The sequence below is a fragment of the Neolamprologus multifasciatus genome, chromosome 20, assembly GCF_963576455.1.
Source record: "Neolamprologus multifasciatus chromosome 20, fNeoMul1.2, whole genome shotgun sequence".
Lineage (NCBI taxonomy): Eukaryota > Metazoa > Chordata > Actinopteri > Cichliformes > Cichlidae > Neolamprologus > Neolamprologus multifasciatus.
Genome location: NC_140458.1, coordinates 14,018,642 through 14,045,968, shown reverse-complemented (window position 1 = coordinate 14,045,968; position 27,327 = coordinate 14,018,642). Strand labels below are relative to the sequence as shown.

The window sequence follows — 27,327 nt, the reverse complement described above, 5'->3', positions numbered from 1 at the left end:
GGTTACTGCTCACCTACTAAACAACAAATTTAATTTGAAATCCATCCTGTTGGTTATTGATAATCTCCAGACCATAAAAAAGGAAAAGAAATCACACGTGTTAAAGAAACTGAAGAAAACAATACTCTTGCGTGCAATATTGTGTTTTATTGGTAAAATTCAGAGTTAGTTATTTTCTGGTACACACGCTAGGCGACAGATTTCTCATGTTAAAATAAAGTGCATTACTGTGTTAGAAGGGGTAAGTATTCATGCCGGAGAAATGTCACTGTTCAAACAGCGAGGCAAACTACAGCAGCGTAATACAACTAAATATGGGCAGTTAATATTTAGGTGCGTCTGCACATTAAATATGGCATAAAGCAATATTCTACGTAACACCAAACAAAGGGATCAGAAGAAGATTCAATTATCTTCTGGATAAAGCGAACGTAAACTTTTTTTTGCCAATATTTCTCGAGTGTGAAAGTATCAATTTAACCAGCTGCCTTTTTTTAAAACGTAAAAATTATATTTAATGAAGTTCAGTAAACTTGTTTATCATTTTTTTAAACATTCAAATTCTTGCACACAACTTCCATCTAAATTAAACACACATGTTAGCAGTGCATAGACATTTTGTATTCTGTTGTAAATATATTACACATGATCTTTTCAGAACCCATTTTGCAAAATATGTTTTGTCACAGTTGGTATGTTTCTCAGAAAAACGTTAAACAGCCACAATGAACAGCTCTCTGTACATCTGCACCAAACATAACCAGCTCTTTTCAAATATATATTCTATGCAATATGCTGAAAATAAAATAAAAACTGCAAACATACAAATGCACATTTTTTTTTACACCTTTGTTTTACTAGAAGTGCTTGTTACCTCCTTGCAAAGTATCCACCATTAAAAAAAAACTCTCCACTTTCACTGAAGCTGCATCACAAAGCTGCAGACCTCTCAGCAGTCAATATTAATCCTCGCCAGCAGCTCCTCCAAGGCTTCCAGTTTCTGGTTAGCCTCCTCGATTGCACTGTACGTCTGCACGTTGCTGGCGATGTGGTAGCGGATGTCGTCCACCAAGGGGACCGAGTCCGTCTCTTGGCGCTTCTCTAAAGACGCGGCGTCCTCTTTGACCATCTCGGCAAACTCTGCTTGCTCCACCAGCTGTGATAGGACGAATGCAAGAAGTAGACAGTAGTGAATTCTTCCTAATGGAGAACTCAGGGGACGCTGACACACTTTTAAGGAAAAATAAGCTCTAGTTCTGAAACAGCAACAAAAATATTATAAAATGGTCACGGAGATCAAAGCATCATTAATGATTGGCATTTGGGCATTTTCGACTGGTTGTTAACACAAACATCTAATTAGCCAATCAACAACTCAATGCATTTAGGTACCTATAATCTGGGAAATAATTATTTGATCCCCTGCTGAATTTGTGAGTTTGACTAGAATATAATATGAGCATAAACAACAGCACAGATACAATGAAGAACTATGACCCACTGACAGTGGAACACCGTCACTGCCACGCACCCGCTCGATGATCTTGGCCATTAACTCTGTGCACTGATCTTCTAGTCGAGAGAGACGGAAGAGCTTGGCCGTCTTCCACATGTGCAGAACGTTTTCCTCGCATATCGTCTTAGCCAGCGTCTTTCCACACAGACGCTTAAGCCCCGGCAGCAGATACATGTCAGCCACACACAGCACGTCAAACACGTTTTCCATCATTAGCTGGACATGCAGAGAAACCAGCAGGGAGAATATTATTATCACGAGAATTCAAAACAGCAATACCAATGTTGTTTAATTCTTCCTCCCCTTGGATGCCTTGTACATATAAATCAATATCTTTAGTGACACTTATTTAAGTGTCAAAACTTACGATTAAGGTACAGGGGAGGTTGTCAAATGAGTTAAGAAATTTCAAGATGACAGTGTGAGATCACTGGTGAGCATTTCTTCAGAATTTGTCTGCTTCTGAGACAAAATGTGCCGTCACTTGTGGATTTTAATGCTCTAATTCCAAATATGACAATTAAAATAGCTAATTAGTGCCCAGTTCCATGTCTCCCATTTTAATCATAAATTCTAAGCTTATAGCAGCTTTATGTAATAATAAAAAAAAACTGGCCCAGATGTGTGGAAATGAGCTGTTGTGACACAGAGAAAGTCTAACTAATCAACCCAGATCTCTTTTGCCTAGGATATTACAACATGTAAATATATCTGTTTTATTACTTGACTGCATGTCTGTTTATGGATGCCTCCACAAAAAAACCACAGTGAATTATTTAACAACGGAGGGCGCCAGCAGAGGAAATGCAAATGCTGTATGCATTTCACTGGTACAAGTTCTGTGAGTTACGTGTCTTTCAACAGCATACTGGAAGAAAATGTGAAAAATACTACTAATAGGACTTTTTTACATTAGAGATCTTCTTTTAGCTGCTCCCTCTAGGGGTCACCACAGCAAATGATCTGCCTCTATTTCACACCAACCTTCATCTACCTCCTTCACGGTCCTCATCTTTGTCTCCTGATTGGAAGCTCTATTGTCAACATCCTTTTTTGCCCACGAGGCAATTATGAGTTTATGAATTGTAGTTCACATCAGGCCAAATTAATAAAAAATTTAATTTAAGAAGATGAAAGTAAAAATTAGGACCTTCCCCTATTTTAACCAAAATTGTACTAATTTCTGGTTTCAATTAAGATTTTTTTTTAGTCTTGGAGTCGAAAACTAGAGCCAACCAACAGTTTTACGCATCACATTCAGTTTCACCGACCCAAAAATCTGTCTAGTTTGACAATATTTATTTCATAAGCACTTTCGCCGTAAGCCTCTGTATCCACTATGGCTCTGATGTTGCCATATCAATACAGCAAAGCTTCTCTTACAATATGATGAGAAATCCTCACCAGGATCACAATTGTTCAGGTATTTAACAATTAAGCTTTACTACACAGGTTTGTCTGTGTTTATAATCGGGGTTTGTTTTCAAAGATCCTTTTTTCCTAAATAAAAAAGTGCGGAATGATTTATTAGGGATGCAAACATCAAAGAAAGAAAGAATGTGCACAAACCTCAGTGTCATCTGTGTAGATGTAATACATGATGTGGATAAAGATTTCATGCGAGATGTTGTGTAAAGTAATCACTGGGGTGCTGGGCTGAGACTGGAGCTGCTGTCCCTCACTGAAGTGGTCCTCCAGTAGGGCTTTAAAATAATCACTACGTCCACAGAAAAATGCCTGGAGAGAGACGCACAACTGCACTTCAGTCATTCACATTCATGTTTATGCCGCGGTGGTGTGGGGGTCTGCACTGTAACTGAGAAGACACTGTGAGAATTTTCTCATCCGTACCTTATGGCACAAGAAATCGTAACCATCGACTCTGAAGCAGATGTCGGGATAAGTAGGGAAGCGATCGACTCTGTTAAAGGGAAGCTCACCAAATCCAACCTAAAGAGAATCAACAGGAATGAATGCGGTGTTCAGCTAAAATACTTATTTTACTGCCATGATGTCCTCACCCTTAATTCAGTGGGCAGCGCACAGTCTGCTAACTGAGCCATCTCCTCCTGAAGTTGACAGCTGTGAGGCTCGAGGGTGAGAACTTTCACACAGATTCCCGGTTTATTGGACACTTTGATATGAGGAGAGAAAGAAAACAAGACAAGATGGAAAACTCATCATTAGTGGGCGAAAAAAACAACAGCTCTAGGCTACGTCCACACTAGCCCGGATAGATTTGAAAATGGTCGTCTGACAACGCTCCGCATCCACACTATCATTATCAGTCGTTTTCACAGAGTTGCGCGTCCACATTGAAACGGCTGGAAACGCTTGCGTTCCAGTCCTGCGCATGTGTGAAACGCAAGAATATTCGACCCTGCCTCATTTCTGTCTGTCGTTTATTTACTTTCCAGCTCTTTGAAACGTCCCAGCAAAATGTTGAGGAAAAGCACCGAGTTTTTTAAATGGACTAACAATGAGGTGGAGTTGTTGCTGCGAATAACACAAAGGTCCAAATTTGCAAAAGCGAGTGAGAATTAAAGAATCTGAAGAAAAGCTATTTGGAGCATGTACAAACTGATATTAATGGTAAATGGTAAATGGCCTGTATTTGTATAGCACTTTCAGTCATCACATTCATTCATCCACCCATTCACACACTGGTGATGGCAAGCTATAGTGTAGCCACAGCCGCCCTGGGGCGCACGGACAGAGGCGAGGCTGCCGGACAATGGTGCCACCGGGCCCTCTGACCACCACCAGTAGGCAACGGGTGAAGTGTCTTGCCCAAGGACACAACGACCGAGACTGTCCGAGCCGGGGCTCGAACCAGCAACCTTCCGATTACAAGTCGAACTGCCAACTCTTGAGCCACGATTGCCCATAATCTTTAATAGGGCTGTCAAAATTGAGAGCAAACAAAACAACTGCTGTATAATACAATCCGCTATCTTAGTTTAATAGGTCATATGATTGCATCGCATGACTAAAATGTGTCATCGTTTTCGAAAAGGCTCCGGGTTCGCTGTCCACAGTGCAATGCAAAAACGCCATTTTCAAATGTATCCGCTTTGGAGAGCGTTTTCAAAATGCTGCGTTTTCCTTGACCGAAAACGCCATCTCAATGTGGACGAAAGGAGAGAAAAAGATGCATTTTCAAATGAAAACATAATAGTGTGGACATGGTCCTAGATAAAAACATATGGGATTAAAAGGTGGTCTGGTGTTTTGAGGCTAAGTGAAAAAACTGCATTACATCAGTAATATGCAATCTTGAGCCACTCCTTTTTTTATATATTTTTCTAACGAAAGCAGAAATAGGTCCAGAGATTTATTGAAACATGTGCAAACATGCAATGGAAATACAGTATTTAAGGCGAACAGAGCTGGAACGAGCTTAAAAGTCAATATTTAGTATGACTACCTTCAACAGCATGAAGTCTCTTAGGCAGCTTTCTTGTAATCTCTTTGTCTTCAGGAATAGTTCTCCAGGCTTCTTGAAAGACAAAGCTGTTCTTTGGATGTTGCTTGCCTTTTGTTCAGTTCTCTGTCAAGATGATCCCACACTGCTTTAATAATGTTCAGGTCCGGGCTCTGGGAGTGCTCCACTGTGTTTTATCATCCAGGTGTGCTTTTACTACGCTGGCAGAGTTTTTTGGGCTCATTGTCATGATCCCAAAAAACCTGAGAGAGACTTTAAGAAAGCCTGAAGAACTATTGCTTAAGACCTCTTTAAAAATTACAATAAAAGAGAAATGAGGGGTGTCTTAAGACTGGCTTAAAGTTGTACGTGCATTACTCAAGTAAATATAAAAAAAGAGTTTTGCCTTACCAAATTCATACACTTGTTTGCATTTATTCTCCAGCTCTTCTATGAGATCTGCCATTTTGCACTGTTTAGCCAGTCGTCTACTGTCCTCCACAAGACTTATATCAATATCCATCCGTCCTGAAACAGAGATAAAGAAACAACATTTTCTTACTAAGATTTTTGCATGTTATAAAAATATTACATTAAATACAATCCAGCTATCATCCAAGCATGCTTTCTACAACATTTCATTAAAGAGTAGCGTGTGCAATTTCTTCTTAAAGATCAAATTATTTTACCATTATTTATTTATATCCCAAAAGCGGATTCGATAACTCCTCAATCACGATGTCATGAGTCACTGGACATTGTGGACATCCACGGTCACCACTTCATGCATAATGCACCTTCTATGTGTATGGACGTGTGCAGGTATATGTATACAGATGTATGTACATGTGTGTGTGCGTGTACATGTCTATAATTATAGATATCTGTTACTTACATAGGAATAGTAGTGGTAGAATAGTTAAATTTATGTCTTGCATAATTCCACAACCATAGCCATAATCACATACTGTGTATGCTATCATTCTATATAGTGTATTATTGTACTTATTTTATATTCGTTTGTATTTTATTTGTATCTTTTGCAATTTCCTTCTGCCAAGCGTTACCTGAGCTGAGGTAACGCAAAAATTTCCCCACCATGGGATCAATAGTCTCATCTTATCTTACTTGAGGAAAAAAACACACTTTATTGGAAAGTGACATGCTACTTGTCCAATGGCTCTGTATTCAGTTTGCATCTTAATGCAGTGCACAGCTACACTAGCAAGTTTATTTTTTGCTTTGTCTTTGTGCATGTATTTGATTGTTTTGTGTAAATGACTGAGTTTAAAAAAAATCATAGGGAACAGAAAATGGAGCCTACTTCTTTATTATTAAAAAAAAAAAAACTAACATCCTACTACTTTCGAGTTTCTCATTATTTCATATAGTAAATCTTTGCTATCGGAACATTTTGTTCCCCCCTTTTTTTAAGTGGATTCTATTTTGCAGGGATGGACTTGTCACTTTCACATCAGGGAACTGCCCAACAACACCGGTTTCTCCTGTACGATACATGAAAGATCAGCTGGTATATTTTTCACCCACCTGTGTAGAAATATTGTAGAATGGCTCCAAAGGCAGCAGGATTGATCTGAAATCAAAACAGTCTTTATCCATACAGTATAACTAAAAATTGTGAATTACACACGGTGATATAACAGGACACTAATGAAAACATATAGATTTACCAATGGGTGCTTGAGGTTGATCAAGTTCTTCCCTTTCCATTTGGTCTCAAACATTTCCGTGAAGTACTCTGAGCGAGCACTGAGAACACATCGGTGTGCTAGAAACGTTTGTCCGTGAACCAGGAATTTGACGTCACTATATTGACCCTGCTCTAGCAACCTAAAGAAAAAACCCAGAAATGTCTGGATTAGACAAATGTACTATAACATCCTGTTATTGCTCTTATTTTCTTGTTTCTTTTCGACATAAAAATCATGACCCTTACATGTGCAGAAAGTAGTTGAAATCATCCCGCTGCATGGCGCGGATGCTTACACACTTGTAGTCTTTGAGCAGGCGTCGAACAGAGTCGCTCAGGGAGCCATACATGCATCTCTCGCCATCAAACGTGTTGGCTTCACACTTGGCACCTAAAAAAGAACAAATGAATAAATGAAATCAAGAATTTCAAAGCCTAGAATGATACAACAGAATATGTCAGAGCAGTTCTAAAGCACAGCACATCGGTTTAATACTGTGTTATTTGATTATGACTGATCGTGACTTACCACTAGCCAACAGGTACTGGACCAGCTCCTCATGACCGCAGAGACAAGCATAATACCTGAAGCACACAAGTGTTTATATTAAAAGCAGTTATGATTATGATCCGGCGTTGATGGGAGAATTACATCAGCTGCCTATACTGTACTTACAACGGAGTGCTGTCCCATTTATCTTTTACATTGAGGTCAACATCTCTTTGTTCAACAAGGTATCTAGGCAAAGAGCAGAGAGGTTACAGTGATGCGCTGCGATAAACACAGACACGACTCACCATACAAAACGCAAAGATTTAAATAAAAATAAACAGATACATACGTCACACAGGAAGAGGAGGGTATATACAAATGATTTTATTGATACTAATAGAATTACTGAATTCTGTTTGATTAATTAATCCCCTTATTCATTCTAATCAATTTGAAAAAGCAGCTTCTCAGCTTGAGATTGAACCACTTTCATGACTATGACATCATTCTTTTGCAAAATCATTTGCATTTATTTATTACAGTACTAATAAGTAAAACTGAAAAACTTGGAGGCATGCAGTTCTGATGGCTTGGATAATTAGGCTGGCTCATATTTGACTCTGGCATACTTTGGTATACAGAGTATTTTATGTTCGACTTGATGATTGCATTGTTGCAAGAAGCCCAGGTCCTGTGGCTGCAAAACAAGTCCAAATCATCACCCCTTTATCCCAGTGCTTGACAACTAGTATGAGGTGTTTGTTGTTTTTGATTTTCTGCTGTACATTATGGTCTAAATATGGTAATCTGTCTAAAGTACATGGCTCTAGAAGTCTTATTGATTGTGCAATGTTTATTTCTGTAAGCACTACACAGTCTGAACCTATGATAAATTTGCTGGGGCGTCCACTGCAACATTCTGTTAACACACGTGAATGCTCCAGACCAGCAAACCGCTAAAACCTCTAAAATCTTCATAGAGCTCCTCACACTTGCTGGTGATCAAATTATCAAGTGTACTCAATTACCAGTGCCTGGTTGCTATTTGGCCTCTTAATTCCTATGGAAACACAGGACTGCAATGAATCCAATGAAAACTTTCTAGTACACATGACTGTACAGACACGCCCCCTTTATTGGACTCGGCAACAATTGGTTTATTTATTCATTGTAACCACTGATGATTCCTTCGACCAGCTAAGCATAGTTTTGCTGTCCTGTCAAGCTGTTTCCTCGTTATTCTCGGGGTAACTCTCCTATAGCAGGAGACTAGATATCCGGTTGAGCATCCGACACTGATACCTAGTGCCATCATTACGTCTGGACACCGAGGAGCTGACCTACACAATTAGCTACAGTTACAAACTGGCTCATCGTGGCTCCTGTTAGCAACACTGCCTTCTGTGGTTAACTCCCGTTTATTTACATAACACTGAAGTTAAACTGCAAGACTGCATTGTAGAAAAAGCCAAGCAAAAGCTAGAAGCTAGCCCAATCTATGCAAGAACTCTCACCGGCAAACACAGTAAAGTTAAATAAGTTCTCATCGAGCACACAAGCCATAATAAGCTCAGCAGAGCTGATGGTTACCTGACTCTACAAATGTCGCCCTTTCTGCAACTACTAAACAAATCGTACACATCCATAATCGCCGCGGTGTTTTCGGTCCTCTGTAATGCATTGAGACGGCCTGTCTACCGGACAGGTGAGTGATGGTTTGCTGTAGCTTCAGAGTTTTGCTCGGTGAACGCTGAGAAAGTTGTCACCGTTGTTTTTTGTTGACAAGCTGTGCGGGGTCCTCGGTGTTTTGGTCGAAGAGGTCCAGCAGTCACGTGACATCAGCGTACACTTCACAAACGTAAGGGAATAACTGCAAAAACGGCAGCTATATGATATTCTTTGTCCGCACTACTAAATCCTTTTTTACTTGTGAGTCACATGAATAGAAATATTTTAAAAGTTTTACAATGAGCTGATAATCCTAACCACAGAGGCGTAACTTGAACAAGTAGCAACCCGTGCTCAAGATATAAAAGCTGAATTTCCGAGCTTACGCCGTTAACATGAACGGTACACGTCATGCCGTCACGTCGTTCGTTTATGTGTGATTTAAACAAGTGGTAAAAATGCAATTAAAATAGCGCCTTTCGCTCTTGTTAAAGTACATTCTTTTCATCAGGTTAAGCAGCTGTCAGAAGATGTTTCATTCCGCTATTGGACCAAAGAACTACGAGACAAACCTTGCCCTATTTTCTTGCTCTTAACCAGGGGCAATTTTAGCCCATTTTTGGGGGTGCTAAGCACCCCCAAAGATTTCTTACTTTTTTTTTTTGACAATATTTGCTGTTTGTGTGACACACTACTAAAAATATAAAAAGCATACAGTACTGTAATTGTTTGAGACGTAACATTTTAACAACAAAAGTATAGATAACCCCCCCTCCCAAAATGGTTTGTTCCAGCTCTCCCCTGCTCTGGCTCTAGGCCAGAGCGATGGTGGCTGAGACGGAGCGGAGGTGTAAGTGCCTGGCTTAAAACAGGACATGTTAGCTGCATTTAACCTTCAGTTACTCTTTATATAGTTGGTAGGAGTCAGACCATGTTTCTTTTTAGCTGAAAAACATTACACCAGGTAACCTGCAGTGTTGAAAACGTGTTTTCCGACGATGTTTGCTACCCTACAATCCGTCCTGCTCTGTAGTAAAATCAGCGACATTTGACCGTCCTGTTTGTAACATTGAAATGTATACAGCCTATTTAAAATCTAAAACTTTAAATTCTCCGTAGCCTGCTGTTGTTACCACTGTCCTGTTTGAAATGGATATTAACTAGCTAACTGACGGAATGCCCATTAACCTTATAACTCCTGTTGTGTGTGCGCGTGCGTGCGTGTGTTTGTGTACAGAGAGACAGCCAGGTTCATAATGGATATGAGGATGTTTTTTCAAAAAAAGGAGCCACATTCAGGTAAAAGTGTAAAATCAAATGATCCGTCAATCAAGAATAATGTTGGATCAGTGTTTCAATATTTATCTTTTATTAGATGTTCATGTGGTTTGCCTTTTGGTTGAAAGTAAACTGAGAGAGGACTTTTTTATTAGTGATCTTAATAGTATTTTTTCATATTAATTTAATTTATCATCTTATTGAATCTATTTAACAATCTATTTGTGTATGATTGTCAGTCCAAAGAGGGAGCGAGGAAAGAGGTGAATGTGAGGAGAAAGTACAAGGTCAGGAAGAACCAGGTAAGAAAACAGACAGGGAACAGTGACAGGCACAATATAAACTGTTAAACTGACAAAGACAAAAAACCTGATTTTACTCACAATCTGGAAGTTGTGTCCTCCCTGTATTAACGCTGCTATACAGAATCTGCAAAATAAACTGGGTTGAAACATTTTTGACCCTCTTTAACAACATTCCAACATAACATTGTAATTGATTGGAGAGATTAAAATTAATGATATATTTTTATGTGGTTCAGCCACAACTCTACTAAAACCTCAGCCAGTAATAGGTAGGCCAGCTTTTGGACCATCCAGTTGTCTGTATGACTGCCGCAGTACATATATCACATTTGCACACTATCAGAAAGTGCCAAACAGCCCTGGTGGAGTGAGGAGCTGTAAAGAGAAGCAGAGTGCTCTGTGTATATTCTAAAAATGTTTTAAGCTTGTTTCAAAGATTCTGTACAGCAGCTTTAAATGTTTTCCAAAAGCACACATACACTTATCAGTGTTTCTCAAACTTTTTACAGTGTGTACCACCTGATAAAAATGTCAAGCTCTCCTAAGTACCACTATGAAAGCATGAAACTCATAAATCTTACAACACAAAATTAGTCTTATTAAATTAGTAAAATTAGTATCTGCAGTAAAGATTTTTTCATACATTGTATACATTCTACCACAGGCAAAGTTGCCTCCATTTTTATAGTTTTTATTAATATTTTGTAATAATTTATTTGTAACAATTTATTCTGTTTTGGGAGTGGGTTTTTTTTATGTATCTGTATTATATTATACATACACATTAAAAGTTAATCTGTGTCCAAAAAATGCACTCAGTTTACTTCTTACTCACTATGAGCATCATTCATTATTCTCCCCCAGTAATTCAGGTTAGGATATGTATTTTTTTTTATTCCAATCCATTCTTCTTTTGCAGCATTTAAATAACCTTGATCAGATTTGATGATTTTGTTACAGACTTTTCGAAAAAGTGTTTTGCTTTTCTTTCACAAATGTGGGGATTAAATTGTGTTAAAATGTACAAAACAGTGATGTCATGTTTTGTGACGAGGACCCAGGCACAGAGAGATTTGATGAATTTAAGAATCTTATGATTTAACAAAGAAATTTGCAGACTTGCACAGAGATGGTAAAATTATGATGACTGATAACGGAGATGAAGACAACAGACGATGAGGACAGGGAGGATGCAGGGGTTTAAATGCACCAATGTGACAGTCAGAGAGAACTTGGGACAACATTTAAGGATGCAGGGACTGACAGAGACAGGTTTATCTTGCCTGGCTGGGCAGCTCTCTGGGTGCTCAGCACCCCCAAAGCTCTGATCCTAGAATCGCCCCTGCTCTTAACTAGGCCAAGACAAGGCATACAAGGCCACAGTGCTGTGTCATGCAGTTCAGTAACAGACAGAGGCAATACGCGCATTACACCCATATTTATTTATTTTGTATTGTACTGTATGTCACAATATTAATTCAGAATCCTAAAAAGAAAAAAAAAACTTGGTTAAGCTTGGTTATTTCTCCATCTGGTATTTGGCAAGCTTTTGTTTTATTATGCAGATGATAAGTTGAAGTTTTTCTCAACATGTCAACCTGCACTCTCTGGGAGGAGAAAAAACACAATAAACACACTTTAACAGAAAAGTGTGTGTGTGTGTGTGTGTGTGTGTTCATGCAGTAGATTGACGGTTCTGAGTTATTTTCTCACTTCCTGTTTTCACTCTTATTAAAAGTAAGATGAAAATTACTGTAAAGTTGTTTTCTTTTAACAACATTGAATAAATGCGCTTTGCAAAGCCTGATAAGAAAGCTGGCTAACTGTGCAAGTGAACAGACTCAACCCTATCTTTAAGACAGAGGAGAATCTGAAGGATTATAATGAAATATCCTGAAGATAAATATGAAAACATGCATTCAAAATTACTCTCTATGCAAATTGAATAGAAAGTCAGCAAATACAATCAGGTTATCTGTTTTAAGATTGTGTGCTGAGGCTTATCAAACAATAAAACTGTTGTAAAATTGTTCATAGTCAGAAAAAAAATATCTAAGAATAAAGTTGCCTCTTTTCTTTCTGATCATCAGGGAAACACGAAGACATTACACGCTACTGAAAAACTTTAACGCTCCTACTGTTCACACACAGATTTCTGAGGGATTTTCCAGGGATGGCAATGCTTTTTCAGAGAATCGATTTCGGATCAGAAATCGCTGATTTCCTACTCGCTGATCTCTAATTCGGAACATAATCTGCTCTGGAGCAGGTTATGTTACTATGGCAATTTACAGAGATAACAAGTGAACCACCTTCACACTAACCCACACAAACCCAGGGTTAACCCTGAGGTTACCTGGAAAAGACAAAATCCAGTTCTGTAATACAGCCTGTGGTCCATGTAACCAGTTTGTTTTTGATCACAGATCAAAAGGTTGTTGAGATATTAACTCAATCCAATTTTAATTTGCTGTTACAAAACATAGAAACACTAAGACCCGGTTTTTGTGTGCACCAGTTTTGGTAAAGATTGTTGCTCAGACAGTTCAAATTAATTTCAAACATCATAGTTGGTCCAGCTATAGACCAGTCTGTAAATACAAGTTAAGCTTTATTAGGTAAAATAAACAAAAAACAAAAGCTGAACTCGGGCTTTGGACCAAAAGATTCTAAGTGTTAGTAAAATCAGTTCATTATTGCTGTTATTTATATACAATAAGAAAAGTGAAGATGTCCCAAAGCCCCATCCTTTTAAACTTTGATGTAAGATTTCATGACCTTTTATCACCCCAAATGTATAGCTCAGTTACAAAATCTTTAAAGCAGATGTATGTGAGAAACCACTGAATTCATGACACACTCAGTTCAAAAATGAAAACTGAATTCAAAAATGCCAAATTCCTTCACAGAGGCTACACTGCCCTAAAACATCAAAACAAGAATAACATTTAATCACAACAAATGTGGGGCGTAATTTTAAGTTCCAAATGAAAGCAGTGATTTGCAAATTACCTTTGGCCTGTATTGCACTGAGAATGTTTCGTCACACAGATATGACTGATTCTGATACATGAAACAATGCAAATATTGGGACAGGCGAGTATATGTCACTATTCTTTATTATATCCACTTTTTTCACAATGCTAAATGACATTTAAGGGTAAAACACCAAGAGATCCAGTGATTCAGTTGTTTTTATTCTTCCTGCAAACATACCTTCTCTATTGAATAGAAGTGTTGACGGGAGGCAGGCAGGTGCACACGTCATGCCTTTTACGCAGCCATGCCTTTGTGATTCATGCAAAATGCAGTTTGCATGAAGGGAGTACGTTGGTAGTTTGCTCCTAAATCCCGGATTGCTTTTCAGTGTACTGGTAAAACTTTTAATTATTTTACACACCCTAAGTAGCGAACAGTCCAAAACACTTCCTGTTCTTTCATTAAGGAGCACTGTTTTAAGAGACTTCACAGTTTTCCTCATGTTTTATCAGCGTGCTGACCTCAGCAGTTTGGTGTATCAGCAGTCAGATACTATGTAATTTACCCTCATGCTAACTTGTTTGGAAATGCAGTGTAAGTTTGAATGGTAGATATGAATGTATAAAGTGAAGTTCACTGGGGCACAAAAACAAACAAACAAAAATAAAAAAAAACATTTAATGTCCAGTGCCTGTTTGCCATGAAGGATAAGGCAGGATGGCTGTGTCTGGATCGGCTTACTTCTCACCCTTTACCCACCCCTGTTGCTTGTCACGTGCTTCATGATGTTGTGATGTGGACATTTCTGTGCTCTTTGTGCAGAGGAGTCTTTTTGTTTTCTGTTCTCATGCTGTCCCCCCATAAGAGCCCAGCATGAGTAGAGGTCTCTTTTTTTCCCCCTCCTCGTCTTGCCCATTGTATTGTACATTTCAGTGTTTTTCCATAATACTACTGGTCTCTGACCTGTCTCCCCATGTGATGTCTGTGTTGTAAGGTCGGGGAGGGTCCCTTTTTGCTGCAGGGGAACTTGCATGTGACAAATAAAGGCTTTCTTGACTTGACTTGACTCTTGAAATACAAGTTAAAATGCATTTGGAAATCACTGCTTTCTTCCTTTATGTGAATTTTCCATCTAGTTTTCTGAGCTGGGTTGTATCCCAGCTTTTTCCACATCTATCAGGAACAAGATAAAGTATATTAGTGTTTTGCTCTTTACCTGTCACAGCTCTCCTGAATCCTTGCTGGGTGTCAACAACTGCACATCTGTTGTTGCTCTTTTTCACCCAAAAGGGAATAGCAATTCCACCTCAATGGGGTAGTGATCACTCACTCTAAGGGCCTGTGGGAGGATTTGTGTATAAAATGAAAAATAGAAGAGCAAAATAGCCATTCAAGTGCATATCAAGAAGAGGGATAGATCAGATAGCTCACCATTTCTTCTGTCATTTGTAACTCTTTGTGAAAGTTGAATGGTTTAGCTGAGTTTGGCACAATGGCTGCCAGCATATCTTCTCCATACACAACTATCCTGTGGAAGATGTGCATTCATTCAGTTCATGAATTCATATAACTGTGCAGTTGTGGTTAGACATTTACATACAGTCATCATGGGTATAAATGTCATGATAATTCTGGGCTTTCAACAATTTCTTTGAACTGTTCATTTTTCAGGGTGTAATGATTGTGCAGCTTAAATCTGGGAGAAACTACCAGTTGCAGTTGATTGTGACCACTAATAAGAAATAAATTCAAACTTATGCATCCAATTCTTCTTCTTTTAAAAAAATCATTAAAGATGTATGCTGTATAATTATTCCATCCTGGGAAAAAACACTTCAAATAAATCAATAAAAGCCAAACATTACATTGACATTCATGCCCTCAACGAGTGCAAATAAACTTCTGACCACAATTGTATATCTTGCCACAAATCTTTCTAACAAACATGTCATAAGCGTGACGGTCACTTGTTTTTGCCATGGTCTCCACGTTATCACCAATCAGCCAATAAGAGTTCTTATCACTGCGAATGCGGATCTCCTCCCTTTCCTTGGATGAGAGATACCAGCCATCTGCCCTGAAGTCTCCCAGGTTCATTACATTCTAAAGGAAATTAAAAAAACAAAAACGCGGCTTTTCAGGCTAATACAACTTTTAATATCCCTAAAGTAAATATGAGGACACTGAGTGATAATTTACAAGTTGTGCAATAGATGTGATTCCTCTGACCTGATATCTCTGTCTCTTTATATATTTATCTATGTGTATCACAACTCAAAAAATGCATCTCACATCAGTTTTCCATTTTTTTTGAGCACCAGGAAGACATCGTAGAGCTCATCAAGTTCTTTCTTAGAGTCATTTGGTGCAGTCCGGACCGGGATCAGAACTATATCCCTCAGCACTGCAACAGAAACAGTTCTGTAAACTTGACTCCAACAACATCCTCTGTAGTTACATACTGTAAGTTAAACATATTTCCCTGCTCACACAAGACACTAAACCTGATAAACCTGCTGCAATCTGCTGTAATTAGCATGTCACGCTGCATCAGACTCATTCAACAAACAGATCCACAGTTAAAAATGACTCATACATACTGCTGATGTCCCAGCAACTGACTAACATGTACACACACAGACCTAACTCCTTGTTCTGACTGAACCAGGTACCATAAGCTTCAGTAGGGGCAAAGATTGACCTGTGTTATGAGTTTTAAAGTAGAGAATATAGGGCTCTCTTTTAAATGCATCTACATCATCGACCTGGTCATCCTTATACTGATAGCAATCGATAAGGTCAACCACATCGTCCCTTCCAGCAGGACAAAAAAATTATTCTACAGAGCTGTTCAGCTTTATGTGGGATTATTTGAGCTTGCCTGTACAGAAACAGGAACTGTTCCTTGTTCCTTGCTCCTTCCCAGATGGGTACTGAGCTGCTGAGCATAGTGATGGGTGGTGCTGACCCTGAGATGTAGACAACAGTAAAAGTAAGCATACTTATAGGAAGAGGCAGTTTTACTTTAGTCAGAAAATCTTTTTTTTAAGTAAATTCACCCGTTCAGCTCTTCCACTAACACTCTAACAGAATCTCCAGTCACATCCCCCACCTCCAGAATAACTATGATGTCATATCGAGACACAATCTACAACAAATAAGCTTTGTTAATAAAATAAGTGCAAACAGTGTTATTGTTTTGTTTTGTTTTTGTTTGTTTTTTGTTGTTTTGGGGTTGTTTTGAGTCAATGATAATAAAAGCAGAAGGAATGAGAAGCGATAATGCACCTGGCTACTTCCCAGTTTTCATTTTCACACTTGATAATGACTGTTTCCCAACACTCATGAGTGAGTGACATTGACAACAAATTTCCAAAGAAGAAATGCATTACACATGTTTTGTGATGTGTTGACTCTGTGTGACACTGTGTCTTCATTTAAAGAGTTCATATCAGCCATTTCATTCTTTGGTTTGCCTCGCTAACGCCAACGAGAAATGTTTTACCTTAACCAGGCTTGTCAGGACCGCTGGATCTGAGACCTTAGTCAGTCCAAACCTCTGTGCATTGAATGAAGCAATCTTCATTTCTGTCAAAGGAAGACCCGAAGGAAATATTCAGTGTCATGCAAAAAACATTTTAAGTATACGCATGACGCTCACTCTGTTCTCTTGACTTTATTCAACTCTGATGAAATGTTGAGCGGGTGGCACAGATTCAGTGTCATAAAAACAAACCCTTATAAATCTGGTTATGTGAGAACATTTTTCCTTGTACAGTAGTTGTTTGCTTAAAGGAAAGCGATGATTGGATAATTGGACGCACAGGGAGAGAGGGAGGATTTGAAAAACAAACAAGAGAACAGACAGGTTTCTTTTTTTTAGTACAACTGGTTTCTATTAACATTAGTGAAAACACATTTCATTTAAGTGTGGTAAATTTTTAAATCAAACTATTTTCCTCTTTTGTTCCATAGGATAATAGTATGTACTTTATTGATCCCAGTGGGGAAATTACTCCCTCTGCATGACCCATTCACTTAGTGAAGCAGTGGGCAGCCACACCGGGGAGCAGTGTGTAGGGACGGTACCTTGCTCAGGGGTACCTCAGGGTAGCCGTTCAGTGGATTCAAACCCCCGACCCTGCCCCATGGTTGATAATTTGTAATCATAACTGTCATAACTGTGTCAAATTTATCACAGCACATAGGCAGCAGCAGTGGAGATCAATCAAAGATAGAAATAAAGAAATACTTTAGTCCATAATAACCAAGTAAGGAACTTCCTGTTAATGGGTGGAGTGTGTGAGGTTATGAGGGTGATCTATTCATGTAAGCCAATGTAGTTAGTTGGTAAGGTTTTTCTTGTACTTTTTTGACTTTACTCTCTTACAATCATATTTACTAGTTTAGTACCTTAAGAAGAAAAATAACAGTTTTCCAGAAAATTTGTGACTTTTGTATTAAACGTACTACTAGAGTTTCAGGACTTCAGACTTTATCTTTCAGTTAAGGGAGGTTTTACGAGGTCCACTGATGTGCATGTAATTTCCAGTGTGTAATGCATATTATAATATTTGGGAACATTTCCGAAAGTAACATTGCCTACTGAAAGTATTTTCTGCATGTATTGACTTAAATTTACATTGTGGCTCTGCAGTTCATTATGTTAAATAAAATCTTTCTTTATTCATAACAGGGAATATTTTATTTTTCTTGATGACTTCTTGATTTACTGAGTGACTGTGTGAGTGCAGACTTTTAGTTTGTTACGGAACTCACCTGAAGCTGTGGAGCAGGAATAGTTTCCTGTTGCTTCTTTGAAGTGAGGGGTAGGTGGGAGAGCACGAGGTATGTGTCAGACTAGTTTACCCACATTCAATCACTTCACTATCACAATACGCCCAGTTCTGCCTTATAAAGCAGCCAAAAAGATAAAACGTGCACAACAGAGCTATACCACCACTTCTACCAGCTGAGCTCTCCATCCTTTCCAGCAGTGCAAACTCAACAGCACCATGAGTCTGAGGAGCAAGCGCAAGAGCCTGTTGAACTCACCTTCAGGGCGATTCAGCAGTAGTTCAATGGGATCCAACTCCATCCGCCAAATCAGCACTGCTATTGATATCAAACCAGTAATAATCAACAGGAGCCTGCTTGCCCCACTAAACTTAGAAATTGACCCCACCGTCCAAACTATACGCACCATGGAGAAAAATCAGCTGAAGACTCTCAACAACAAGTTTGCCTCCTACATCGAAAAGGTAAGAGGAAATTTTACTGTCACATTTAAAATCTTTTTTATTATAAACCATTCCAAGTTAAATCGGTGGCATTTGAAGCTTCCTTTAAAACCTAAAGTGGGACTGTGTTGGAATTTGTTCGTATCCCTTCTCGTGTGTCAGGTCAGACAGCTGGAGCAGCAGAACAAAGTGCTGGAAATCAAGTGGAATCTCCTGAATCAGCAAAGCGCCCCCTCCTCCGATGATGCGGAGTCCATTATTAAGACGTTCATTTCCAACCTGGAAAAACAGCTGGAGCTTTGCAGACACGATAAAGTGAGGCTTGAAAATGAGTGCACAGCCATGGTCAAGACTGTGGAAGACTACAAGACAAAGTAAGGTATCCTGGTAGAAGAAATCAAACCACTGCTAAACAGGAGCTCAGCTTTGACATATGATAATAAAGTGGACAGTGATAAGAACTCTGTGTGTGTGTGGGTGTCTGTCTGTGTGTAATTTGATATTTGTGGGTGTTTCAGGTATGAGGAAGAGACCAACAGCAGGGTCACTTCAGAGAATGATTTTGTACTGCTCAAAAAGGTGCAGTATGCAATGACACTAATACTTTTATTTGTGAGTAATAAAAAACAAAATAGCAGTGAAAAGGAAAGTTGTTTATTTATTCTGTTGCCTCCAGAATGTGGATGAAGAATTTATGAGAAAGATGAATTTGGAAAGTCAGTCGACAGCTATTCAGGATGAAATCTTGTTCCTCAAAGAAGTGTATCAGATGGTAAACAAGCTTACATTAAAAACCTTTTCAGAATTTAAATCAGTGAATCACATTAGGTGTTATATTCTGGATTTTTTCCTCTTAACTTTCGCTGTATGTGTTGTTTTAAATAAGGAGCTGTATGACATGCAGGAGCGTGTGAAGGACACCTCTGTGGTGGTGCAGATGGACAACACCCGCGGCCTGAACATGGACCACATTATAGCTGATGTTAAGGCTCAGTATGAAGAAATTGCTGCTTACAGCCGTGAAGAAGTTGAAAAGTGGTACAAGAGCAAGGTGAAGGTCTAAGATGAATTCTTGCTCGTTACTGTCGATGTAATAAACCAACTAGGAAAATGGGCATAGAGACATGAAAAGGGCTCAGAAGTTACCGCTCATAAATCTACTACAACGTCAAAACGGCATTTGTTAACCCAATAATTACTGTGTTTACATCCTTGTCTCGCTGTTTGATATTTTTCCACACCAGTTTGATCAGATGAAAGTGCAGGTCCAGCAACATAACAGCGAGCTGCAAAACACTAAGGCCGAAATAGCTGAGCTTAAGCGAATGATTCTTCGTCGGCAGACTGAGATTGATGTTATGAAGGAACAGGTGAGTGAAGGGCTTTAAGACTACCTCATAGTCTGTTTGATCTTAAACTGGATTTTAACAAGTATCAAGAGGAACAACAGGTTTAGCTCCTGTTCTCATAAAAAGAAAGGAAACTGAAAACAAATCAAAGGAAATATTTTTTCATCTTGAACTGACAGACTAATTGCATACATTTAGTTATTGTTAGCTGCTCTGAAAAAGCAGTTTGGTTTTCCTGTTACCATAACCCACACAAAACCCCCCAATTTTTACGAAATCATCAGGAATCACTGTGAAGCTCAGATTTAAATAAAGCTTTTCTCTTTGTAAGTATTCCCACAATGTAGTAAGCATATCTGATATGGAAGAGCGAGGGGAACAGGCTGTAATAGATGCAAAAAGTCGCATTAAGGACCTTGAGGCGGCTCTGAGACAGGACAAGCATAACATGGCCAAGCAGCTCAGAGACTACCAAGACCTCATGAATGTCAAGCTGACCCTGGATATCGAGATCTCCACCTACAGGAAACTCCTGGAGGGAGAGGAAGAAAGGTAAGCCAGCAGAATTTAGGAGGTTGCTGGCAACAATGTGTTAAGGAAGAAAATGGATGGATGGATGGATGGATGGATGACCATTGATGTAAGGTTTCAGCTTGGAAACTGTCTACAGTGATTCAGAAAATGATTAAAACATATTAATCAGTACTGATATTTTTGGTTGTATGAACTACTGTACGTGCATGCCATCTGTCATCCGACAATTTAGATGGAAATTGGGTGTGGTATAGAAAAACAAAAAAACACCACCTTGAGCCAAAAGCCTCAGTCAGAAACAAGAAGTTATTTGTTTGGTTTGGTTGTTTTTAATAGTTTCACAACCACATATTTGTCTCACTATTCAAATACTTCACCTCGGTGCGTTGCATTAAACAATAAAGAACTGAACCCAGGGGGTGGGATGCAGCAAACACCCACAGGTATTTGACAACTGGTGATAACTGCAGTCGTAGAGCAGAGCGGCCTTTCAGGTGCAAGTTTGAAAGACAAATCTACATCCAATCTCCAAAGCCCAATCCACATCCAGAACCAGACTTTGACAAGTAACACATAGATGAGATTTATGGTTTATTGGAAGTCTGTCTTCCAGTTTTATGGCAGACAAAAAGCAAAGTGGTAAAACAATTACTTTGGGTAATTTGGTTTACCACTTGTCTTTCTTTGCTGGATCTTAAACATGAGGCAGGTTTATTGCACAGCTCTATAATGTATTTCCTGCTTTCACCCTGACAGACTTGGTAAAGACTCTGTTATCAGCATCCAAACAGTGCCCAACAAAAGTAAGTACAGTACTGTATTTTACAAATAAAGATGAGATCATCTTAATGGCCTTCATCTCAGGGATCAGAGTGACACCCTCTTCTCTGTTTTTTCTGTCTTCTTTTCAGCAGCTGTTGCCAGTAACGACTGTGTTGATGGCACAGAAAGAGTGCTCAGTGTCCAAACAGTGCCCAACCGAAGTAAGTACAGCACTGTATTTTACAAATAAAGATGAGATCATAAGAATAGCCTTCGTCTCAGAGATCTAAGCGACACCTTTTTCCGACTTCTCCACAGCTGTGCCCGTTACCATGCAGAGACGAAGGTCAGGCCCTGTTCTCATCAAGACAGTGGAGACCATGAACACGACATACACCGAAGGCAAATAAAACGCAGCAGTGCTCTGAACTGACCGATTGCTACTTAAAACTACCCTTAAATCAATCTGTTTTCAAACTGCTGTAACCTCACTGTATCAAAGGGCCATGTGTATCTGTGTCTCTGTTTTTCATTTCCTTGTGATTCTGTCACATTAAATTACAAATTGGAGCACTTAAAACAAACTCAGCAGAATGATCTTTTTCTTGTATAATGTTGAATCATGCTAACTGTAAGACGTTTGTTAGTTTACTCTATAGATGTTCCTAATAACTATTAAAAACTATTCTTTTTATAGTTAGATCTTGCTGCACAGCTGTTGTTCGGATGTGTCTCTTATAAAGTATAAGGAGAAAATAGCTTCAAAGCTGACCCAAAGATATTGGGTCACAACTTTAAATCTCTAAACTGAGGTGTTTTCAGTGTCATTGCCACAGGTATAGTCCAAGTCATTTTAAGGAGCTCACTTCAGCTGTGTTACTGTAACAGGATGACACTGTTGCAACGGGTCGGTTTGTTAAAGTTTGTACCTATTACGCAATCAACTGAAAGAGCTTATTGCAAAGGGGAAGTCTAATTTCAACACAGTTTTTTTTTTTAACTACAGCTCAGTGCAGCTGGTGCATTTCACATAAGTCTCAGAGTTTGAGTGGACTCGAGTGCCACAAGCTGGATGGACTGTGTTTGAGTAGCCAGCTAAAAATACAGTGCAGGGAAAAAAGAATTTGGGCCCTTTATTTTTGTTTGGGTTTTTGTTTTGTTTTGTTTTGTTACACTTTTATGCTTCATATCATTTATTAAGAGAGAAAGCTATCCAAACCTACCTGCCTCTAAAAATGAAGCAAACTTGAACTTCAGGACCTTGATGGCTAATTGGAAATTTGAATTCTGCTCTCTATCAGAAAATCCTGGAGTTGATTGTCCACCCATCAGTTAATGCACTGAAGCTCAAGCACACATGAGTTATACACACCCATACACACCAGTGTAATTCTAACATCCATAATACTACATTGTATATTTATATATTGTTTTCCAAACATATGTAGGTTTTGTTTTGATATGCGAATTTTGAAAAGCATGCTAACAAAAATAAAGAGGTGAAAACCTTTGTTTGTTAAAAGTAAACATACATTATTAGCTATTAAGCAGCACAAAATACATATACTAAAAAAAACAAGTAGGTAAATGTTTTGAAGAGTGGGTCAAGCTCTGCCGTCTGTAAGACACAGATGCATTTTGAAATCCCACAGCGCTCTTCCTACTTTCAGCTAACCGCTATTTAACTGCGATCATGGCAGCCCTCCTGTTATTTTGCGTTATTTTTTATACTGGGTATTACGGTAAGAGAACCCGAGATATGATTTCAAAATAAAAGCAATCTTCCGGTGAATGTGATTCCAAAGAAAGTAATAAAAGTTCTTAACTTGACACTGATTTACACCGTGAGGGTGTACGGTTCATAAAGAGAAATTAGTATTTGGAAACATTTTTAAATGTTTGTATAATTAAGAATTAATATAGTAGTAAATTTGTTACATTTAAAAATGTATTTATTTTAAATTATTGTTAAAATGTATTTATTTTGAAATCGCGTCTCAGTTTCTCTTACCGTAATGTCTCGTATATACAACCCAAAACAACGTAAGAGGACTGGTTTGAGGGATTAGTTAGGGTGTGACTTCTTCTTTCCTTTTTTTTTTTTTTTTTTACCACCAGTATACCACAGAAGAGCCACTGCGCTCGTGTGTTTTGGTGTGTTTTCCAAAAGCACCGTATCCAAGGCAACTATTTCTAGTTGTGTTTATTGTACTTTACGTGAGCTGAGTCACAGCTGGTAAGTAGTTTAACACACTGGAAATTATTTGTGGACACGGATGATATGTTGCCTGTTCTTGCACGCTTTAACCAAATTGTTTAATTCTGTCTTCTAGTTTATACATACAGAGATTAACGCAATGGACAAAGACTCCGTGCTAATTCATATCCTGAAGTCAAAGGGCACTCCTACGCTCCTTGGTGGAGACTTGCCTTTCAGAGTCATAAACGACGATAAGTACATATCCCCACTCTCTACAGAAGGCGAAGTGAGAGAGGAAAACTTGCCCACCGTGGATCAAGCCATCCACACAGCCCTGAGTGGTGAGAACAAAACTGTTATCCTGATAGGCTCAGAAGGATCAGGTAAAACCACTACTGTGGAGAAGCTGGTTGTGGACTGGGCAAAAGGTGTACATCTTCAGAACTTTGAATATGTCTTCCATTTCCGTTTCAAGGACTTAAATGCTTGTGAAGATGCACTCTCTTTAGAAACCTTAATCCAACGCTGTCACCACTATTTCCCTCCTCAGTCCATGCATCTGGTTCTGCAGAAGCCCGAGGATGTGCTGTTTGTTTTTGATGGTCTGAATGAGTGTAAGTACAGCCTGGACCCCTCTGTGCTCACCCTCTGCTCTCACCCGACCCAGGCAGTTTCAGTGGACTGTTTAGTGGCCAGTCTGCTTCACAGATCTCTGCTGAAAGGAGCTGCAGTTGTGTTGGCCACCAGGCCAGCGGCAAATCTGAAGTTTCTTAGCGGTTCCCAGGTGAAAGTGTTAGGGTTTCTGAAGCCCCGAAGAAAAGCTTTCGTAAACTGCTTCTTTACAGATGCTGCTGCTGCCAACAAAGCACTTATGCACATGGAGAGATCTCTGGGCTTTTATGATTTCTGTACATCTCCGAGATTTTGTTGGACAGTTTGCTCTGTTTACAAGCCTCTTATTGATTCTGGAGGAAAACTTCCCGAGACTTTATCTCAGCTGTTTGTAGATATCCTGGTTGGCTTGATCCAGACCCTCTCGCTGTGTCAAGCAGAGGGCACAGAGCTGGTGTTGGCCCTCGGCAGGATGGCTTCTCATTGCTCTGTTGAGCAGCATTTGAGCTGCACCAAAGCGGAGATGTATTCCTTTGGCTTTCAACAGTTTCTCACCTCAGTTGATACTTTCCTGCGAGTAGATGGTGAAATGGAGTCTGATACATGTGTGCTCTCGTTCCACTCGCAGCTGATCCAGGAGTTCATCCTGGCATTGTCTTTCTTTTTGGACAAGATGACGTATACGAGTGCTGAGAAGATGCTGAAGAAGCACGAAGATGGTACAAAGTTTCTAGATGTTTTCCTTTCAGGGCTTTCTGAACCAACTCAGCGCAGACCACTGGAGAACTTCCTGGGAGAGTTCAACCCTGATCGGGTCAAAGATTTCAAGCAGTGGTTTAAAAGCAGCTCAGAGGAAGCACTGCAGGGATATAATGCAGACGAGCACTATAGATGCTTCCGCCTGCTTCATCAAGCTCAAAATGAGAGCTTGGTTAAGGAGATCATCAACTCCTCAGCACGAATAGGCCTCAGCTATGGCAGCCTGACCCTTCAAGACTGTGTACCTTGGAGTTATGTGGTTACATGCCTTGGTGGGACGAAGTCGTCGAATCTGTACAATACAAAGAATCTAACAGAGGAGATGGCAGAAGTCCTGGCTCCAGCTATGAGTCTATCACTCAAGATAGTGTAAGACAGGTTTAGATAAAATCGACATCATTTGATTCATATGTTCAAAGTGCATTGATTGTTGCTTTAAACTGTACTGTCCACCCACCAGCTTGCAAAGAAGCTTTTTGAGTACTGGGGCTGTTCCTCATCTCGCTTCAGCTCTCAACAGAGGAATTACCACGGAGCTGGATCTCTCTTACTCCCGCCTTGGTGACGAAAAGTTCAAAATCCTCTGCACTGGACTCAGAGACTGCAAGATACAAGAATTATGGTAAGAATGGCCCTTTTTTCATTTTTCAGTATTTTTTTTTTTTTTTAAGCAATCTTTGTTTTTTAAATTGGAAGAATGATTTACCTGCTTTTGGTTTTAGTCTTCAAAGTTGCAATCTGACAGAGGAAAGCTGTGAAGACCTGGTTTCTGTGCTGACCTCAGGCACCTCTCAGCTATGCTTGTTAGTAATGTCATTCAATAAGATTGGGGACCAGGGATTTGCAAAACTGTGCGACGCACTGCATAGCCCTCACTGCAAACTTCAAGAACTCAAGTATGTACTTCAATAGTGTAGTTTTCATTAAAACTTTTGTATCCTGTCTGCTTTTATGCAAATCACTGACATATGACCATACACACATAATTATTGTTTATTGAAAGGCTTGACGGATGTGATTTGACTGAAGCGTCCATGAAGGTTTTTTCTGCAGCTTTGCGCTCTGGACAATCAGAGCTGAAAAAAGTGATACTGGCACGAAACACGATGGACGACAGCGGAGTGGAGGCTTTGTGCATATCCCTGCAACATCCACTCTGTAAACTACAGAGCCTCAAGTAAGACTGTTTAAATAAAACTGCATCTGTAGATTTTTTTTAAAAAAAATGTAAAGTATAAGAACACAAAAATCACATCCCTACATATTTTTCTGCCTTTTAACTTTTCTTTTAGTCTCTATACGTGCCAGCTGACAGGCGCATGCTGCTCTCATCTGAAGGAGGCCTTAATGTCAGAATACTGTACTCTATCAGAGCTGGAGCTGTCAGTGAATGAGTTGGGCCAGGAGGGGGCGCTGTTGCTCTGCCAAGCCCTACGACGGCCTGGTTGCCCTTTAGAAAAACTTGGGTAGACTCATTTGTATTAACTTTTTAGTGACAGAGCACCACTTTTCTCAAATATTTAGTTAATTTCAGATAACAGCATTATTGTGTGCTTTGCCCCACCCTACAGTTTGACACGATGTGAGTTAACTCGACCGGTCTTTGAGGAACTGGGCTCAGTGCTGAAAAGTGGGACTTCTCAACTTAAGTCCCTGAGCGTGGGTTTAAATAAAGTAGGAGACCAAGGGGTTAAACATCTCTGGGATGCTGTTGCACACCCAAGCTGCCTGTTGGAAGAGCTGGAGTGAGTTGAAAAAATGATGTGATCATAATCACCACATTTTAGTCCACTACATTTAAATGTTGGTCTGTTTGTTTTGTAGTGTTGAAATGACCCAGCTGACCAATGCCTGCGTTGAAGACTTGTGCACTGCAATAAGAGCCAGTAAGACACTGAAGAAGCTGGAAATGAGAAACAACTCACTGACCGATGCTTCCATCCCAGCACTTGTCCAAGTCATGCAGGACAGCCACGGGATGCAGGAGATGAAGTAAGCGCGATTCACTTTAGTTAATAACGCTTAAGCCAGAGTGTGCAACAGAGTTTTTGTTCACACGAAAGAAAATTACGTGTCTAACCACTGCTGTTGTTTCTAACGCTTTCAGCCTGAAGTACAATGATTTCAGCGAAGACCTTTTTGAGATGTTGGAGAGGTGCACGAAAATAATATACTGAAGAAGCTTGACTCAGATTGCTTAAAAATTACTTTAAGTTTTGTTTTCTAAGTATTATTGTTGATTATTATAGATGTTACTCATGGAGATTTTTGCTTGCTACAGCAGTGAGGACAGGAAGGTTGTAATGCGTACGCATGTTTATATAATGTATCCCAACAGTTCCAAAATGTTCCTACCATTTACTCTTCCAATAAAATATATTTAAATTATTATGGTTATGCTTTCATCATATGAAATAAGGCAACGTGTGAAGACAGTTTTCACAGTCAAGACAGTAGTTTTCATTCTACACTCATTACATTATAAAGAATGAAAGAA

At 39.3% G+C, this 27,327-nt stretch overlaps 3 protein-coding genes and 1 pseudogene across 5 annotated transcripts; 2 read left to right on the top strand and 2 right to left on the bottom strand.

The window, feature by feature from the left end:
- Positions 1-125: 125 nt before the first annotated feature.
- On the bottom strand, positions 126-8,965 carry abtb1 (ankyrin repeat and BTB (POZ) domain containing 1). Its single transcript, XM_085147433.1, has 12 exons — positions 8,735-8,965; positions 7,328-7,390; positions 7,181-7,236; positions 6,898-7,042; positions 6,632-6,791; positions 6,489-6,534; positions 5,352-5,468; positions 3,538-3,650; positions 3,368-3,466; positions 3,086-3,253; positions 1,532-1,732; positions 126-1,156 (listed from the first exon to the last, which is right to left on the bottom strand). The coding sequence occupies exons 1-12, from the start codon at positions 8,788-8,790 to the stop codon at positions 950-952; spliced, it is 1,431 nt and encodes a 476-aa protein (XP_085003559.1). The 5' UTR covers positions 8,791-8,965; the 3' UTR covers positions 126-949.
- Positions 8,966-13,689: 4,724 nt separating this feature from the next.
- On the bottom strand, positions 13,690-17,370 carry LOC146494624 (deoxyribonuclease-1-like; annotated as a pseudogene). Its single transcript, XR_014871736.1, has 8 exons — positions 16,880-17,370; positions 16,434-16,522; positions 16,256-16,343; positions 16,076-16,188; positions 15,667-15,778; positions 15,320-15,477; positions 14,806-14,902; positions 13,690-14,713 (listed from the first exon to the last, which is right to left on the bottom strand). The product of XR_014871736.1 is annotated as a deoxyribonuclease-1-like (transcript).
- An 859-nt stretch (positions 17,371-18,229) lies between these two features.
- On the top strand, positions 18,230-23,152 carry LOC146494623 (keratin, type II cytoskeletal 8-like). 2 transcript variants are annotated; one of them, XM_085147435.1, is made up of 10 exons: positions 18,230-18,635; positions 18,777-18,988; positions 19,133-19,193; positions 19,291-19,386; positions 19,501-19,665; positions 19,859-19,984; positions 20,295-20,515; positions 21,254-21,300; positions 21,412-21,480; positions 21,578-23,152. In XM_085147435.1, exons 1-10 carry the CDS (start codon positions 18,390-18,392, stop codon positions 21,667-21,669), a joined length of 1,335 nt encoding a protein of 444 aa, XP_085003561.1. In that variant the 5' UTR covers positions 18,230-18,389; the 3' UTR covers positions 21,670-23,152. The 2 variants fall into 2 exon arrangements, with proteins under 2 accessions (XP_085003561.1, XP_085003560.1); XM_085147434.1 differs by having other exon boundaries at positions 21,409-21,480.
- Positions 23,153-23,366: 214 nt separating this feature from the next.
- LOC146494622 (NACHT, LRR and PYD domains-containing protein 12) lies at positions 23,367-27,218 on the top strand. The gene is made up of 9 exons (XM_085147423.1): positions 23,367-23,495; positions 23,593-25,199; positions 25,291-25,452; positions 25,553-25,726; positions 25,834-26,007; positions 26,123-26,296; positions 26,402-26,575; positions 26,655-26,822; positions 26,938-27,218. Exons 2-9 carry the CDS (start codon positions 23,617-23,619, stop codon positions 27,005-27,007), a joined length of 2,679 nt encoding a protein of 892 aa, XP_085003549.1. The 5' UTR covers positions 23,367-23,495; positions 23,593-23,616; the 3' UTR covers positions 27,008-27,218.
- The last annotated feature ends 109 nt before the right edge of the window (positions 27,219-27,327 follow it).

Bases quoted from the DNA above. Each gene is read 5' to 3' on its own strand.
- abtb1 (XM_085147433.1), bottom strand. From the start codon at position 8,790: ATGGATGTGTACGATTTGTTTAGTAGTTGCAGAAAGGGCGACATTTGT. The intron at 6,792-6,897 runs GTAAGGGTCATG...TTTTTTCTTTAG, and splicing joins TTCAACTACTTTCTGCACAT to GTTGCTAGAGCAGGGTCAAT. The intron at 6,535-6,631 runs GTAAATCTATAT...TTTTGATTTCAG, and splicing joins TCAACCTCAAGCACCCATTG to ATCAATCCTGCTGCCTTTGG.
- LOC146494623 (XM_085147434.1), top strand. From the start codon at position 18,390: ATGAGTCTGAGGAGCAAGCGCAAGAGCCTGTTGAACTCACCTTCAGGG. The intron at 19,387-19,500 runs GTAAACAAGCTT...GTTTTAAATAAG, and splicing joins TCAAAGAAGTGTATCAGATG to GAGCTGTATGACATGCAGGA. The intron at 20,516-21,253 runs GTAAGCCAGCAG...TCACCCTGACAG, and splicing joins CTGGAGGGAGAGGAAGAAAG to ACTTGGTAAAGACTCTGTTA.
- LOC146494622 (XM_085147423.1), top strand. From the start codon at position 23,617: ATGGACAAAGACTCCGTGCTAATTCATATCCTGAAGTCAAAGGGCACT. The intron at 26,008-26,122 runs GTAAGACTGTTT...CTTTTCTTTTAG, and splicing joins TGTAAACTACAGAGCCTCAA to TCTCTATACGTGCCAGCTGA. The intron at 26,297-26,401 runs GTAGACTCATTT...CCCACCCTACAG, and splicing joins TGCCCTTTAGAAAAACTTGG to TTTGACACGATGTGAGTTAA.